Source organism: Physeter macrocephalus, chromosome 14 (assembly GCF_002837175.3).
Source record: "Physeter macrocephalus isolate SW-GA chromosome 14, ASM283717v5, whole genome shotgun sequence".
NCBI classification, from domain to species: domain Eukaryota; kingdom Metazoa; phylum Chordata; class Mammalia; order Artiodactyla; family Physeteridae; genus Physeter; species Physeter macrocephalus.
In genome coordinates this window covers 16021398-16039553 of record NC_041227.1, presented here as the reverse complement: position 1 = coordinate 16039553, position 18156 = coordinate 16021398, and the positions used below count along the sequence as shown (strand labels likewise).

The window sequence follows — 18156 nt, the reverse complement described above, 5'->3', positions numbered from 1 at the left end:
CCCTTCTTTTTTCAATAATTAGTTATTCATCTTCAAGACTCAGCCTAAGCTGTCTGGTCCCCTGAGAAGCCATCTTAATTGTCTTGCCCCCAGACACCGTCTTCCTCAGGGGCAATATGTGACTAGTTATCTCATCTTTCTGAACCTTAATTTTTTTCATCTGTAAAACAGGCATGATAATAGTATCTCCCTCATCAGATTGTTATAAGAAATTATTGTATGGAAGGCTTCAATAGCTAGCTTCCTCCAGCATCCTGTGGAATCCACATGCATCCCACTATATTCTAAGTGTTTATTTATTTATCAATCAGTTTCCTCCTCCAGACTGCGATCTCCAGGGTGGTAGGGGCTGTAGAGGATCTCTTCTGCATCCTCTAGGTCTGGTTAGGAGAAGTAGCTTGGTAAACATGAGTTGAACAAGTGAGTAAATGAAGTTCTTTCTAGACCTAAACTCTAAACAGGGCAAGAGGTGTATAGATAATTACTTAAAAAAAAAAATCAAACTACGGTAAAACAGCATACCTGGTAGAAATGTGGCCAGAAGGTGCTGATGGCAAGCTCTGCCTTCACCCAGCCCTCAGTGACGACCCCAGACACGTTCCAGACAGGGTTCCCCTGGGGCCCACCGTTCACCTTCACATAGACATTCAAGGCCCCTGGGCTGGACCTGTCGCGGCTGGAGAAGTAGTAATGGAAATCGATGCAGTGGGTGTCATTCTCCTTCAGGGTCGGCAGGAGAAGGTGCGCCTTCTGGCCAGAGGCCCTCCCAGAGCTGTTCACCATCATGAAGGATCCTGGAGACCCACAGAGGGGGCGGGAGGTAGAGACAAGGAGAGAGAAAGAAAATCCTTCTGAAAATCAGTCACACCTGTAAACACAGTGGCCAGAAATCCAGTCCCTCTAGGAGGGTATGGTTGATCCCCAGAAACCCACATTTCCTCTCTGGAGTATTTCCTCTCTCTTCTGAAATTGGGAATAAAAAATCCTACTCACCAAGGTGGTTTTAAGAATTAAGAGACGGTAACATACACGAAGTATTCTACAAAGTAAACAGTCTATAAACACGTACAGAAAAAAAAAAACAGCAAATATTAAAAACAGTAGCTCCAACAGGAAGCATGGAATAAAAACTCAGGAATTTAGTTAACTGCAACCTCCGTGGGTGAAATGAGGTGAAATATAACCTCATTCGAGCTTGGGTTGTCTCAATGGAAGCAGAAACTCTACAGCACCCAGGTGTTGTTTTAACATATTCCACCTGGAGCCTTGCATTAGTACAAGGAATACATCAGAGGAGGACATATAAAAAGTACAGTATATTCAAGTAAGTGAAGAAGACCTTGAAGAAATTTGAGAACCAACTGAAAGATGGAATGGAGGGTAAGTAATACTTGCTAAGCACTTAAGGGGTACCAGTGGGATGCTTACTGCCTTATTTATATATTGTTCAATTTAACCTTCAGAATGACCCTGGGAGAAGGAGAGTTTTCATTTTATTTAAAGACTGAGTGACTTGCCCTGGACCACTCAGACAGAGAGGGATGAGACCCAGATTTTCTTCAACCTCAAAGTTTATGCTATTTTTACTATCTGCAGAAAACATGACTATTATTTTCAAACACTGGAAAAGCCTATCTCCTAGAAAGGAAGTGAGCCTCTTTGGAGGTGCTTGGACCGATTAAATGGTTGCTTCTAGTTCTTCACCCCTCCCTGGCTCCATGCCCTTGCAGTCCCGCCCAACAGAGGCAGAGAGCATGTCCTCGTCCTCGTCCCCGTCCCACGACTCTGGGCTCCACTTGCTTTGGTCAACAGGAGACTAACAGAATGAGGCTTGAAACGTGCTTGCCTAGCTGGGCTTGTCCTCTTGCACTATTGCCACCTTCCATGAGAAGAATGTGCCCCGAGTAGCTGCTGCTGCCTTCAGCTTGGGATCAAGGACAGACACATGTGGAAGAGAACTAAGCTCAACGGATAGTAAAGAACCAAGCCAAGCCACGCACACAGCTGAAAGCACAGCCACATAGCCAACAAGCCCAACCTGGGTCAGCAGATCCACCATGGAGGCTCAGACCCAGAAATGTGAGAATAAACACACACTGCTGTTTGCCACTGAGTTTCCTCTTGGTTTGTTAGGCACATTACTGGGGCAATAGCTCACGGATGAAGGTCACCAGAGAGATCAGACTTATGAAAGAAACCGCAGGGAGGCACACTGCAGTTCAAAGGACCTTGTTTTTTTTTGGATGCAAAATGGGACGGACTGCCGGGGAGACCAAGTGAGCTCCTCATCACTGCAGGTGGCTAAACAGAGCCTGAACAAATTGAGGAGCCTTCTAAGGAAATTTCACAATCAACTGTGAGGGCTAAAACTGTGACTTAGAGTCTTATGATTCTAAGAAATAAATTGCATCATAAAACACAGCAGTGCTTCCCTGGTAGCCCAGTGGTTGGGAATCTGCCTGTCAATGCAGGGGACACGGGTTAGATCCCACACGCCGTGGAGCAACTAAGCCCACATGCCACGACCACTGAAGCCCGTGCGCCACAACAAGAGAAGCCACTACAATGAGAAACCTGCGCACCGCAACGAAGAGCAGCCCCTACTCGCCGCCACTAGAGAAAGCCCGCGCGCAGCAACAAAGACCCAACGTGGCCAAAAATAAAAACAAATAAATAAATAAACTTATCTTTTAAAAATACAGTAGATAAACTCAAGTGATTCTGGAATGAACATTCCCACCTAGAAAACCACTGCTGTTTTGAAATCTTATTTTAGCCACTAAAATCTTCAGTTGGAACGAAACCTTAAGACCACTTATCCTCAACCAAGATGAGCCACTTCAGTAGCTATAAGTAGCCTCATTCTTTCACCTTAATCCCCAAAAGACTAATAGCTGCCAGATAATAAATGCTGGGCAATCCGTATCTTGTCAGGGTTCTAGAGGGTACTGGTCATTCGTAGCCTGTCTCCTCTGGGTTCAGAACAAATTTAAAAATAGACATAGGAGAGAGAGAGAGAGTTCTAAATCTCCACTTTATTGTTCACAAAGCTGGCTTAGAGAAAGGAACTTGGACTTGAGGCCAAATTAGGCTTCCTGCATTTTCTTCCCTGAACCAGCACGCAAAGCAGCTGGATGATCAAGGACTCCTTCCTTCCAACTCAACCCAGATCCCTAGGGCTCATCCCAAAAATGAGCCAACAAGAAGGTGATAAAGACAGAAACTTGAACCAATGGCTAACAGACTTTCAACATCCCACCAGTCAGAAAACTCACCCACCCCCTGGGGTAGGAGCCCCTGAAAGTGAAGAGAAAGTGGTATCTTCCCCATGTTTCCAAGAGAGTCAAGTTTCCTAGCTTAGAGCCAGGCAGTAACACAGGGTACATGGAGAGCTGTCCCTTGTCAGATGTTGTCTCTAATCATCACAAACTCCCAATTGAGGCAGCAAGGAAGGAACCACTGCAGGGGGGAAACTGAGGCACAGAGAGAGGCTGGCATCCATGCCCATGTCTGTTTGCTGACCTACATCCCACAGGGTTCCACAAGGTTCCTCTGGGACAGATGAGTGATGACCCACAAGACCCACAAGCCTCTGGCCACAGAGGGAGGGTGGGGCACAGCTACAGGTAGGGAAGACAGCCTTGGAAACAAGTGGTGTCTGGCTCTCTCCACTCAGAATCCTGGGATGCCCCATGGACATTTAAGCTCCTATCCTCCTGCCAGTTCACACCAGGGGTCTTAGCGTCCACAGCAGCGAGAGTCGGGAAGGGTTCCCGTCCACCAGCTCAGGTTCCCCCTCTTTGCATCCTAGCTCCAGTGGCGAAGCAGGCTCACTGAGGAGATGGAGCCATGTAACATCCATCCACCCCAGCAAGTCTAGGGATTCTCTCCATCTGCTGCCTCCATGATTGTTAACAAAGGATGCTGCCATTTCCCTGAAGGCAGAGCTGGTGGAAGTGCTTGGCCCTCCACCAAGTCTTCATGTAGCAGAAATTGCTGGTTGATTAGCAAACCTGTCCTCTTTGTTCTGGGCACAGAGCTGGATTATATTCCCCAGCTTCCTTTCAGAGTTTGGTGAGGACATGCAACTAGGTTCCAGCCAATGGGGCCTGAGCGCAAAGTCTACCACTTCTAGGCTTGGTGCTTAAAAGGAGACAACCTCCACCCTCCCCCAGCTCCCACTGTTCCATCCTCTTTTATCTCATCCTTCAAAGGGTGATTCTTGGACCAAGAGTCTCAGCATCACCTGGGAGCTGGTAAGAAATGAAGACCCTCAGGCCCCAGCCCAGGTCTACTGTATCTGAATTCGCATTTTATCAAGATCACGAGGTGACCTGGATGCACATTAAGGTTCCAGAATCACTGCTGCGTTGTCTTTTTCCCATCCACCAGCTGAAAGTACAGGATTCCAAGAGCCTAAGTGACAGCAAAGCCACAATTAAAGGAGCCTAGTTCCCTGAATGACCAGGACCACGAGGAAGGCCACCCACAATTAGGAACATTCATTCTGGACTTTAAGTAAAAGCAAGGAATAAACAATTATTGGGTCATTAAGCCATTGAACACTTGACGTTTATTTCTGCAACTAGCATTATCGTTATTATTTTGGCATCCCTGTAGAGCCCCTACTTCCTACAAGTCCCTTTATTTAAGGAGGTAACATGAGAAAGGATAACAGTTACTAAGCAAGGCTGCAGGATGTTCCAAATAGGGACATCATTAAGAGCAGTGTCCTTGGGTAAAAAAGAAGCAGAAGGAAAGAAGAGAATGAAAATAATGGACTCCAAAAATAACTCCTTGAGAAGGAAAGAAACATCCTGGACCTTCATTAAGATACTTTGTGTCTCGGGGGGCCAGAGTTGGGTTGGGTTAGGGTAACAAATCATGTTCCCCATTTACCACCACCCTGACCCCCTCATGACGATTTGTGTGACTTGATATGCATCCTCTGGCCTGTAAACCAGACAGAAAGGTATGTGTTTGGGTGCAAGTCTCAGGGAGAGAAACAAGAAAACTGGAAAAAAAAAAAAAAAAAAAAAAAAAGAATAAAGAAAACGATGACTGCCCACCCCACCCCACCCCACCCCGACTACCCGCAAAGGAGGACAAGGTCAGGCCGGAAGGGAACGGCACGAGAAGTCCCGCTCGTGCAGGAATGTTCCAGTGAGGCTGGGGCAATGAGCGGTGCTGCCCTGGAGTCCAAGTGACAGAGTGTGAGAGAGGAACCGCTGGGGGTGTGGCGGGGTGGGGGAGGTCAGCAGCTCGCCCGCCCCACAGGAGGGGAGGGGTACTGTGACACCGGGAAGGACACCCACAGCAGCAGCCACGGTGGGGGTCTCCTACGCCATGCAGGCACTGAGCTTCCATGAGGAGTCCAGAAAGGGGCAACACGGGCAACTGATCTTATTTAACACTCACGCACTCACAAACATGCCCAAGGATTCTTATGAGTGACTGGGGAGAGCCTTAGGAGGGCAGAAAGAGGCCCGGCAGTGAAGCAGGTGGAAGCTTGGGGACACGAGATTTAAACCCTGGATTACTGTCCAATTACTGCTATAACTAAATACCAAAAACTCAGTGGATTAATACAACACAAACTTACTCTCTTATGGTTCTGGTGGTCAGAAGTCTAAAATCAAGGTGTTATAGGAAGTTGCTTTCCTTTTGGAGCCTTCCGGAGATAAACTGTTTCCTTGCTTTTCGTGTCTGCCTGCATTCCTTGGCTCATGGCCCCTTCTTCCACCTTCGAAGGGCATCACTCGCACCTCTAGTTCCACAGACACATCTTTTTCCAACTTTGATTCTTCTGCCTCCTTCTTATAAGGACCCTGTACATCGGGTCCACCCAGACAACCCAGGATCATCTCCCCAGTGCAAGATCCTTCATTCAATCACATCTTCTGTCATGTAAGGTAACATATGCACCTTTCCAGATATTTGTGTTAATACAACCACACGCACACTCCCAAGCTACCGACCGAATCAGAAGCCGGCAGCTATACGCTATCTAAACTGCAGGTGCCCTAGGGAATCTGAGTGTTCCTATGTGAGGGTAGAAGGCTCCTTGCGGTATCAGAACCCATCACGAATGTCTTCGAAGGGGAGTATGGTATAAAAAGCAAATGGTAGCGTCGAATCATTTGGCTCCCAATCTGGACAGAAAAAAGTAAGTTTTGGGGATAGGCAAGATCCACCTTTAAGCAGTGGAAACGTATCAGGGCAGCTGGCCGATGGAACCCTCGTGTCACCCGTGGCTTGTCAGGTACCACCCCCCCGTGGGCGGCTGTTCTCAGGCCACCCTCCAGGCTCAGCAGACTGATGACCTGGAGTAGAAACATGCCACTCAATATCTGAACTCCCTTCCTATGTCTGGTGGAACCCCTCAAATTTTTAAGCAGAGCCCATTTCCTCTATGGATATGAAAAAGATGTCCTCTTTCCCAGCCTCCTCTGTAGCTAAGACTCAGGCAGAGGATCTGAGTTCCACCAAACAGGCACACCCAACCCCAATTTCTGAACCGGACACTAGAGATGAGATGAACCAGAGCTCAGTGAAGCAGAGACTGCGAAGAGGGGGCAACAGCCATGGAAGAAGGTGCTTCCAAGTTGCAGAGGCAGCAAATCCAGCCTCGCTGGCGTGCAGCACAGCCAGGAGTACCCACAGAGGCAGTGGTGACTAACTCAGCCAGGGTGGGTCAGGACATCCTCCAGGAACGGACTAAGCTGGGCTGGAATTCGAAGAATGAATAGAAGTGAAACCTCACCAATCATTGAGCATATTATGAACCCTGACAATGGAATCTGACCAGCTTTAAACTCCAGCTCCAAGCAACACTCCCTATGTATTTCCAGAAGTCCCCAAGGCACCCCAATGAATGACACCCGTCCCCTCGTCCTCATGGCACTTCCAGGTGCAGACCCCTCATGTGCCTTTGTCATCATTTGTGATGTCTCCACGATTGGGTCGGTCCTTGTTACTGTCTCTCTGCCCTGGGACAGACTCAGGGGACAAACAATAGAACTGCTTTGGCCCGAGAGTCCACAAGGTTCAAGAGGCAGCTCTTTCTGCAAACTCACACGGCTTTTTTCCCCCTCCTCCATCAGGGTCTACGCTCACTCAGCACCTCTGCCCCCTACAGGTCAGCTCTCAATTCCACTTGGCGTCATCCTTTGTGATGGAGTTCCTCGTCCATCCGTGGCCCTGCAGTCACTCCCTGCAACAGGCTCCCTCCAGTATTCTCATATCCTAACTGCACAGGGCTCAGTTTTTTTTCTCTCCTGACATTCCTTTCCCAGGAATACTGTCAGCCCCATCAGGTTAGTGTAGATCAGCGGATGTAAAGAGATACTGGTGGTACAGAGCTGAACTCCACACATTAGAATATGAGAGCCTCTCCTCTTTCCCAGTCGGGATACCTTCCATGGACGTGAGCCTCGTGGTAATTTGGGAGGGCATTTCAAGTAGAGCAAACAGCATGTGCAAAGGCACAGAGGCAGGAAACGGTAGCATCCAGCAAGGCAAGCATAGTATCTCAGGGAAGGGTGGGATCCTGTCATCTACAGACCTCGTGCGCATCTAGTCTACCTTACAGAGGTCTGGCCACATCCTCCAGAAAGGAAGCCAGATCTCTGAGTTGAGCACAGGCCTGCCGTTTTAGAGACTGTTTGGGACTGAAAGCCCTCATATATCAGCAGCTCAGTGGGGCCCTCTTTGATCAACAGGTAGGCTTAATTAATATCATCCCAGGGCTGTCAGTTTCCTGGAGATCAAAAATGAGCCTGTCATTATGCCAAGATCAGTCAGAAACAAGAGAAAGACCGTAAGTACGTTTTCTTCCCTTCTTCTTCTTCCCCCGCCACCCCGCCAAAAAAAATCCACTGGCGTGATCAGGAACATAAAACAACATTAGTTTCCTCATAGTTATTATACACAGTACCAAAAACTGTGGAATTAAACCAGGAAGTACTCTCTGGCTGGCCATAAATTTTGCATTTTTTCCCCCTTTGTGCATAATAATGCCTCGATAAGAGCCCCGTTATTGATGTGTCTGCAACATAGATCCCCTTTTTGGAGGCCAAACGCTTCTCCGTAGCAGATGGTGGCTATTGTGTTTACACATGAGCACCTCAGGACTGCATTGCCTCACGTCGGCAGTAAAAAGAAAACCCTAATTGAGTTTTTAATGGCTGTGCACATTGTTCATTAAGATTACATGAGTGTGCTCGCACCTGGCAGCTGAGGGGCCGGAGCTCTGAGAGCTCAGAGCTGTCCCTGCAGACAGGTGGCCCTGCCAGCTCCCAGCGTCAGCGCCTATGTGAAGGGAGCGGATGGCGGCAGGGACCCAAATGCTGCCCGAAGCCAAGGCAGCTGTGGCGGCATGTAACAAGTCCTGGGTTTACAGTCAAGAAAACTGGGTTTCAGTCCCACTTCTGTCATTTCTTAGTTGCCTCGCTTTGAGCAAGTCAGTAAACCTCCCTGGGCCTCAATGTCCTCATCTATAAAATAGGATAATGAAAGCTACACGTCCAAGTTTTGTTGTTGATCTGTTTTCAGCGTATGTTACATATAATACTGGACTTGACTCAATAAATGTTAATTTCATAACAAATGGCCAGCAGCGGGTGATAATGGGTCCAATGCAATTTATAACATGTTTGATGTCAATAATGCCTACTGAGAACTTAGCAGATGCCAGGCGTTGGTCTAAGCATCTTTCCACATCCCAGTGAGACGCTGTCATGCTATCCCTGTTTTAAAGCAAGGAACAGTGAGGAAGAGAGAGGTAAAGTCTTTTTGCCCAAAGCTACAGGGGTAGAAAGTCATAAACACACCAATTACGCTTGTTCAACAGGCAGAGACTTTAGGGTCTAGAAATACCCTCCCCGATTTAGTAGCTAACAGCAACATGTGCCTATGTAAATTTAAATTAATTAAATTAAAAAATTAATTTACTCAGACACACTAGCCATAGTCCAAGGACTCAGTAGACACCATACTGTACAGTGACGACAGAGAAAATTTCCATCATTCTAGACAGTTCTACTGAGTAATGCTGGTCTAGAAGCTGTAGACGATTCATCAAAGCATAACAAACTATAGCCAGGTGAGACCTAAGAGCTTAACTGCTCCAACCAACTCACTTTAGAAATCCCAGTAAGGGGAAGGGACTTGCCCAAAGTCACACAACACAATGAAGATTCGGGGTCAAGTTTCCTGACTCCTGTTTCAGTTTGCAGCATGGACAATCCTGCCCACCGTGCCTGAGCTGTATGGTCACAGCAGTGGTTCCTCAAAGAGCTATTTAAGAGGGGAAAAAAACCTCATGTTACCTCCAGCAGGTAGAGAGTTCTTAAGCATTCCAAATGCCCGATGCCTTTTAGGGGAACTCTGCACACACAGGGCACTCACAGCCTCAGTTCTGAAATGCAATTTAACAACTATTTGTTGAGCCCCCTAGTCCTGGTGTGTGGGGATGATGCAGGACACTCACAAGGAAGCCCTAGAGTTACCTGGTCTGGACTGGAATCCCAGCTACTCCTCTTTTGCCTGGATGACCTCAGATAAATCTCCTAAACTCTGTGAGCCTCAGTTTCCTTTTCTGGCAAAATGGCCACAAAAATACATCTTATACTGTGGTCATGAAGATTAAATGAAACAGTTTATAACGTATCTAGATAATGATTGCTGCATTGTAGGTCCTCAAAAACGAGCTCCTTTCCGTTCTTCCCATTCCCCAAAGTTTTCAGTATAGTGGGGAGACCTCGATAGACTGAAGAAGAAAATGGCAAAGACTACTGAGAAACAGAATAAAATCTGCTGCCCCATTCCCACCCCTTGCAACTGATCTGTCATCAAATTCTGGGCATGCTTCCTCCTTGGGTTTCTCCTTTCGTCTTCTTCCTCTCCACTCCCCCAGCCGCTGGCCTAGCTCACATCCATGACATCTGTGTCATGGACTTTTGCCTGTTTCATGGATGTCTGCAACAACTTCCTAATCAGTCCAGTTCTTAATTCTTTCACCGATGCAACAGCAAGTAGTACCATCTTCCTGAGATGCAAAACCAACCATGATGCGTCCTAAACTTCCTAGAAAGTCCTCCTTTACAGGAAACTCCCTGTTTCCTATAAAGTCCAGAGTCTTTCATGGGGATGTTTGGAGGCCTCTGTATCCTGCCTCTATCTCCTGCCTTGTATATAAATACTCTCCCCCTACACAGCCCTCATCCACTCTATGGTAAGTATAATAACGGCTTCCCAAAGATGTCCATGTTCTAATCTCCCAGAACCTGTGAATATGCTACCTTATGTGGCAAAGTGGAATTAAGGTTGCAGATGGAAGTACAATTGCTGATCAGATGACCTTGCAATGGGAGGATTATTCTGGATGAGAGAGGCAGAGGAGGCAGAATCGGAGAGGGATTTGAGGATGCTATGTTGCTGGCTTTGAAGATGGAAGAACAAGCCATGGACCAAGAAATGCAAGTGTCCTCTAGAAACTAGAAAAGGCAAGAAAAGATTCTCCCCTAGAGCCTCCAGAAAGGCACACCGCCCTGTGGACACCTTGATTTTATACCAGTGCAACCCATTTAGGACTTCCGACCTCCAGAAATTGCTGTTACAGCAGCAATAGGAAACTAATACACACTCCAGACTTCCCTGCTTCTGGGTTTTCGCTCAGGTGATGCCGTTCCTGAAATCCACATTGCCTGGCCCAGCCATGGTCCTTCACTAAATTACTTAAATGCAATTCTCTCTGTGGCTTTCACTAATGCCTAGAGAACAGTTATTCCTGCATTGCTGACCCTATACATACCTCTGTTATAGCTCTCCTGGACATGGCCTAATTTAAAAGTCCAGAATGATGAAGTTTAGCTGTCTGATCACAATAAAAGGGCAGGGGGCACAAAAATGTCAAAAGATAGAATGCATCATAAAGTAAGAGAATATATGTAGAAGAGAAACAGAGTTCTACCAGTAGTATCATGAAAACTAATAATCATTAAGTCAATCATAAACATAACAATTTACCAATAGCCAGGGTAACAAACATATCATTCGACATTATTCATACTACCAATGAAAGCCTTCTAATTATCATGTGTCAAAAAAAAGGAAATAAATGTGCTTCCTTTCAAATATACCAGAAAATGGGGGGAGGGATTAATTACAGCTTAATGGAGACATAGTATCTATTTAGAACAAAGAAAATACATCCCGAAGTTTCTAAGGCACCAAACACTTGTGAACATTTTTGTCAGAGTCAGTTTGTGTGAACAAGTAATAACTATTTCTGTAATCATTCATTCAGACCAATAAGTTGAGGTTTAAGCATTTCATATGCAAATGTGTTAAGACAATTCTCCAACAAACAGGTATCTGATAATCCATGTAGGTGTGGATAATGTAGTTGAAAAATGGAATTGAACTCGGGTGGTTGGATTTGAAGGTGCTGCTGGAAGGGAGCTCTCAACGTGGACCCTTCCCCCAAAGACCAGGTACCTGGGGGTCTGCATTCCTTCCCCATCCCTGAGAAAAAGATGAAAGGCGAAGGAAAGAGGGAGAGAGAAAAGAAAAGGGAGGGAGAGTGGGGGAAATAAGGAAAGGGGGAGAAATCAGAGGAGCAGACAGGAAGGAAAAGGAGGGGAGGAGGCACAAGGGGAGTGCAGAGGAAGAAGAAGGGGAGAGGGCAGTGGTGATGCCAAGGAAATGGAGTTCAGGCGAGGAAAAGAAGGCTGAGCAGAGAGGGAGGAGAGAAGAGGACCATGATGGAGACAAAGCAGAAGAAAACCCAAATCGAAACCCTTTAACATCTTCTCATCCCCTTCGCTCCCCAAACCAAAACCCAAACAAAAGTGTTCACAGGACATTCTCCTCTTGGACCTTCTAATAATCTTATGATGAAACCAGACCCAGGTAAACATCACGCAGCACACCGGGTTCTCCGCATGTATAACTACATAACTCGCCTCCCCCAACATCTCAGTGTAGTATCTCGACATCCCAGGAGGAAAAATAAGCATTACTGTAGGAAAAGCAATGGAACCCAACACAGGACAGAATGAGAACTCAGCCACATAAACGGTGAAATCTAAGGGTTTGTCTGAGTTGCTCTTTGACATGCGAAATCGCAGAACTCTATGGCAAGGTCAAGACAGAAATGACGGGCAGACAATGTCACTCTCCCTTCAGACTCCCACCCCTTCCTGTGCATCCATCTTAGACACATGGTGCCTCTGTGAGCGAGCAATTCTCTCTCCACTTCTTCACCTGGAGAACAGGTGTGCAGCTAGAGCTTCTGAAGTTCCCTCCAGCTAGAGAAGTCTACGGGTCCAAAGAGTTAAAGTCACATGACTAGCGAGTGGCAAGTAAGGAGCCAGGACTGGCTTGGATTTTCTAACTAGACTCCTACGGAAAGGGGTGAAGGAGGAGAGACCCTTCTCCCTGGATCTGGTTCCTGGAGAAGCAGTCATTTTTATCTTCCCACAAGAATTCCTTTCCCGTATTAGTCACATCTGCTCATTAATAACAACAACAGCAAACACATACTATCACATTTTACTTCTATTCATTCATTTAATTATCAACCTTCTCTTACAAATGAGAACATTGAGGCACACAGAGGTTAGGTAACTTTCTCAAGGCCACACAGGTGGCAGCAGAGCCAAGATTCAAACCCAGGAAATTCTTTCTTTTTTTTTTTTTTTTTTTTTTTTTTGCGGTACGCGGGCCTCTCACTGTTGTGGCCTCTCCCGTTGCGGAGCACAGGCTCCGGACGCGCAGGCTCAGCAGCCATGGCCCACGGGCCCAGCCGCTCCGCGGCATGCGGGATCTTCCCGGACCGGGGCACGAACCTGTGTCCCCTACATCGGCAGGCGGACTCTCAACCACTGCGCCACCAGGGAAGCCCAAACCCAGGAAATTCTAATCATCATTTAGCTCTTCGGCTCCACACCACAAGTGGGCGTGTTGTATTTGCTAGCAAGGGGTGATCACACGTTCCCTGGGATTGGCTGGCCTTGCTCTGGACAGCTGGGGCAGGCAGAAAGAAGGGCAAAGAGTGGGAAGAAAGAACAAAACTGAAATCAGTTGTCAAGCTACTGTCATATTAAGAGTAAAGAGAGGGCTTCCCTGGTGGTGCAGTGGTTAGGAATCCACCTGCCAATGCACGGGACACGGGTTTGAGCCCTGGTCTGGGAAGATCCCACATGCCGCGAAGCAACTAAGCCCGTGCGCCACAACTACTGAGCCTGCGCTCTGGAGCTCGCGAGCCACAACTACTGAGCCTGCGTGCCTAGGGTCCGTGCTCCACAAGAGAAGCCACCGCAGTGAGAAGCCTGCGCACCGCAACGAAGAGCAGCCCCCACTCTCCGCAACTAGAGAAAGCCCGTGTGCAGCAATGAAGACCCAATGCAGCCAAAAATAAATAGATAAAATATATAAATTTATTTTTTTAAAAACAAAGAGTAAAGAGAACAACAGGGCTGCCGGGAACACTGTCAGACCCCAAATTGTTCTTGACATTCATTGGGTTGAGTCCTTTGCTTCTGCAGCTCTAAATCTCTAAATTGAAATGACATGGAACTAAAATATATATACTTTTTAAATCTCCAAAGTCTTCACACATCCGTTGGCATGATAATATTTTGATTAGTTACATTTATGCTCCAATTACACTCAGAGAATGTTCAACGGTGTTTTGTATAGAGCATGTTTGCCATGCTCTATGGAATACACTAGATTATTACTTCGTATACGTGCAATGGGAAAAGCCACAAATGGAAAAGAGGGGAAAAATGCAAAATGAAGAAATGACTAAGCCTGCTAAAATGGTGCTGTCTTGCCTTCACATTACTAAATTGGGTCATTGCTATTATCTCCCAAGTTTTAAAATACCAAGGCTTGAAGAGACGTAAAGTGTTAAAGTCTCCTTGGCCTCACCTGACGCTTTTATCTCCCAACATCTGGGTGTGATTCTGAAAGCAACCTCATCACGTCCCCACAGAGTGGCAAGGTCAACACTGGCGGAGGTTTGTGTTTTTGTGCTTTCTTCTGGGGAGAGGGCCCATCTATTTCTCAAAGAGGTCCATAACCTGATCCATAGTAAACACATACATACACACATAAATTAGGTTAAGAGGTACCCTGAGCTTTGCAAAATGCCTGCCCTGGAGATGCTAGGATGGACTTACTGTGAGTGCTGGCTAGATGCCCACACATCATTTTGTTTTTCATCAGCAGACCAGACGGTGGTTGGTTGAGGTGAGGGCATTACACTGTCTAATGCTGATATCAGACGGGCCCTCTGCCCTGTAGAGATGTGCTACAGGTTGTCGGTACCCTGATTCCACAGCAGCCTCCCCTCAAATCCTCAGCCACCAGGGCTCACCTTCTCCATTTGTTTCCCCTGCCACTGCATCCCTACGTCAGCTAGTACCTCCATGCCTTGGTTTCCTCCACGTGTGAAGGCTAACCCCTTCACCAGTTTCCTCCCCCAAACCCCCCTGAACCAAGCATTTTATAAATTGAGTGAAATCGGTTCTAACATCAAATATTACCTGCAGACTTGCCATGTGTCTGACACTCTAGAGAAACGGCAGTCAGATTATGCCAGGTAAAAGGCAGTTGTGAGGACGCGGGGAGTCCTGTGATACCTCGTGTACACGGAGAGAGACCTAGCCCGGACGTGATCTGGGGGAGGACGTGTACAAAGAAAGGACACAACAACTTGCTGGAGCAAATAAACTCCACGCTGAGGCCTATGGTTATATAGGTGTCAGACAGGTAAAGAAGGTGCAGAAAGCATGTGCCCAGCAGATGAAATAGACTCTTTCAAAGCCAAGAAACAAGACAGTCTCTAACTGTGGTGGGACTAGAAGGAATTTTAAGTACAGAGCAAGTACCCTACAAACCACCTCTCTAACCTCCCAACCTCACTGTGTAGATGCGGAACTTGACATTCAGAGAGGTGCAGTGACTTGCCCAAAGTCACACGGCCAGAAGGCAGCAGTGCCAGGATTCACACTTAGGTGTGTCTGGTTCCAAAGTCAGTGCTATTTTTCTCTAAAACAGTGGTTCCCCAAGTGAAGCATGCATCAGAATCACTTGGAAAGCTTGTTGAAAGATGGCTGGGTCCCACCCCCAGTAGATTTGGGGTGGGGCCTGAGAATTCTAACAAGTTTCTAAGCGAAGCTGATGCAGCAGATCCACGGGCCACACTTTGAGAACCACCAGCCTAGCTGGTCTCTAATTGCCAGCCCTGATGAGCCAGGGGTCCATGAACTTGGGCAGGTGGACCAGGGGTGCTGCCCCGGCTCTCCATCCAGGGCTGGCAAGTATGCTAGCCTGCTGGAGGAGGCTCCCTCCTACCCTGGGCCACACCCTGTGCACCTCTCTTAGGGACAGCAGGGCTCTGGCCACCCACCATCAATGGTGAAGTCTCTCTCTACGGCCCAACCTCAGCGAGGCCTCTCTGCTGACGGGAGCAGTACTCCTTCAATCATTGGTAATTACCAAGAATATCATTAGATACTTATTTACTCCCCCAAATGTACTAGGGTCTGCATAGAAAATAGCACCATAATTATTCCTCCTCTTTTACCAGCCTCTAAGGAGCTGCAAGAATTTGACAGCTGTTACCCAATTAATCCTGACAGCTTTTGTTTTTAAAATGTGAAGGTGTTTCTTTCATCTCAGACGGGAAACGTTATTTCCTTTTTTGAGGTGAGAAATGAGGGCAAAGAGAGGCCAAACGAAATGGCCAATGTCACTAGGGTCATTTCTCGCCCCCTCGCTCCTGAGAGGTCAGGGGATTAATGTAGGAGAAGAGCGTGGACTCCGGATTCAGACTGCCAGATCAAATCCCAGCTCTGTCAGCTACGGTCTGTGTGACCTTGGGCAAGTTACTGAACCTCTCTGAGCCATAGTGTCCTCATCTGTAAAGTGAAAATGATGACAGTAATAGGAGTACCTGCCTCAAAGGTTTGTGATGAGAACTAAATGTGTTTATACAGGTCAAGTCCTTAGAATACTGGCTGGTACATCGTAAGATCTGTGTAATGTTAGCTAGCATGGTCACTGGCGGCAGCAGCATCCCTGAGCCCTCCCGTGGATCTCTGACTACAACAGAGAGCGAGATAGTTGGTCCTACCAACCAGCAGGATCAGGTAGGTCCCAGTCTCACTTCCCAGGCGTGCAATGACCCCAGGAGGCACCAGGAAGCCACGGCTCTCCCCAGTTTAACCCAAGGAACATTTTTCTTTGTCAGTGGTTCTCCAAATGTGGTCCCCAACCTGGCTGCATCAGCATCGCCTGGGAACGTGATTTAAAAAAACCAAATTCCTGGCCTACCGCATCAGAAATTCTGGGGTGTGACCCAGTTACCGGTGCTGTCACAAGCACCCCAGGTGATGCGGATGCATGCTCAAGTTTGAGAACCACTTTCTTGTGCAAACAGGCTCCCAGGGGCGCAGCCTATTTGGGTGGATCGTGATGACCCAGGGTATTAGGCCAGCTCCCGTCCGCTGGACGGCCCCTGCATTTCCCACGAAGGCACAGGTCTCCTGGGGTCACGACACTGTGACACAGGGCCAGAGCCTGGGCTCTTGACCATCGCCCTACACGGCCCCGCGTGAGACTGCCTCCCCAGCTCCCACTTTCAGGAAGGCCTCCGAGCATCACTCCTGTGGGCCGGCCTGGGAGGGGGCTTGCATTGCCATGGGAGGCAACCACAGTTGGCTCTGCACGTCTGAGGGCAGGAAGAGGATACTCGGAGGGAAATGCCGACTCACAGAAATAGACACAGAGGGTCTCCCAGTCCTACCTGTGTCCTTGAAGCCACCAGGATGCCCCCTTGCCTATCGACTGGAGCTCTGAGATCAGGTCCCTGAAGCCCCTGACATTCTTCACGGCCTTCACCCCACACTGTCCCCTCCTCCCCTCTCACCCTTCACTTCTCAACCTGTTCCCAGTCCTGTCAACTGCATATCTGATCTCCCACATCCATCTTCCATCTCCCCTAATAGCCAGCCCCAGTCTCCTTCCCTTGTCTCACTTTTTCTACCAAAATCCACTTTGGACTTTAGACTCCTTGACCACCAGGCAAAGGCCTCTCTACCCCTTGGTTAGCCTCCCTCTTGCTGCTTTCTCCCTCATCCAGTCCAGGGGAGTCTACACTGCTCGCCACCAAAGACCCCGTCAGCTCCACCCAGACACAGAAGGAAAGACAGGGCAGGACAAGATGAAGTGCAGAAGCCCTAGGGTTGAAAGCCGCCAGCAGGCGACGAGCTCTGCGTTACCTTTCTGTGGCAGCTGTAACCAAGGACCACACACCGAGTGGCTGAAACAGTAGAAATGCTTTCTCTCACAGTCCCGAAAGCTAGAAGTCTGAGGTCAAGGTGTCGGCAGGGTCGGCTCCTTCTGAGGGCTGTGTGGGATAATCTGTTCCATGTCTCTCTCCCAGCTTCTGGTGGGCTGCTGGCAATCTCTGGCATTCCCTGGCTTGGAGAAGCATCACCCCAATCTCTGCCCTCAAATTCACATGGCGTTCTCCCCACGTGTCTGTCTTCAAATTTCCCTTTTTCATAAAGACAGCAGCCGCACTGAAGTCAGGGCCCACCGACCTCCAGTACGCCCTCATCTTAACTAATTACATCAGCAATGACCCGATTTCCAAATAAGGTCACGTTCTGAGGTACGGGGGGGCTAGAACGTCAATGTATGAATTGGAGGGAGGTAAATTTCAACCCATGTGACAAGCTTCCTAGATCCCTGCAATGCTCAACTCCCAAAGAGGTGCCTAGACGTCACACAGGAGGATTCCTGTAGAGACGCCCAAACACCAAATTTGGAGATGTGGTGTAGTATTCATTGTTTTTTATTTTAAAGTGAAATCCAGGGGGAAAAAAAAAAAAAAAAAACCAGAAAAGTAGAATGTAGGGGAGAAAATCGCCCACCCTAGAAAGACAACAACACAAACATCTTGCCGTACTTCCTAGCAGCCACGTTTCCTGGCATGGGTTAGCGCTTTCTGCTGAGTTGTGGCATTTAATTGGGCTTGTGACTGTGGTTTGTAAGACTTTCCTGAAGAAGAGGCTTAATGAGAGATTACAGTTTATAGTGGACTTATCTGCACTGAAGCAACATCCAGATGCCACTGGG

At 47.8% G+C, this 18156-nt stretch overlaps 1 protein-coding gene across 2 annotated transcripts in view; it reads right to left on the bottom strand.

Annotated features, from left to right (window-relative positions):
- The window catches only part of PTPRT (protein tyrosine phosphatase receptor type T), a 1083615-nt gene that overhangs the window by 677072 nt on the left and 388387 nt on the right, over positions 1 to 18156 (bottom strand). For both annotated transcript variants that reach the window (XM_024128402.2, XM_024128403.2), the window contains exon 3: positions 523 to 794. In XM_024128402.2, the coding sequence (XP_023984170.1) occupies positions 523 to 794 (272 nt within the window). The remainder of the gene's footprint in view (positions 1 to 522; positions 795 to 18156) is intronic.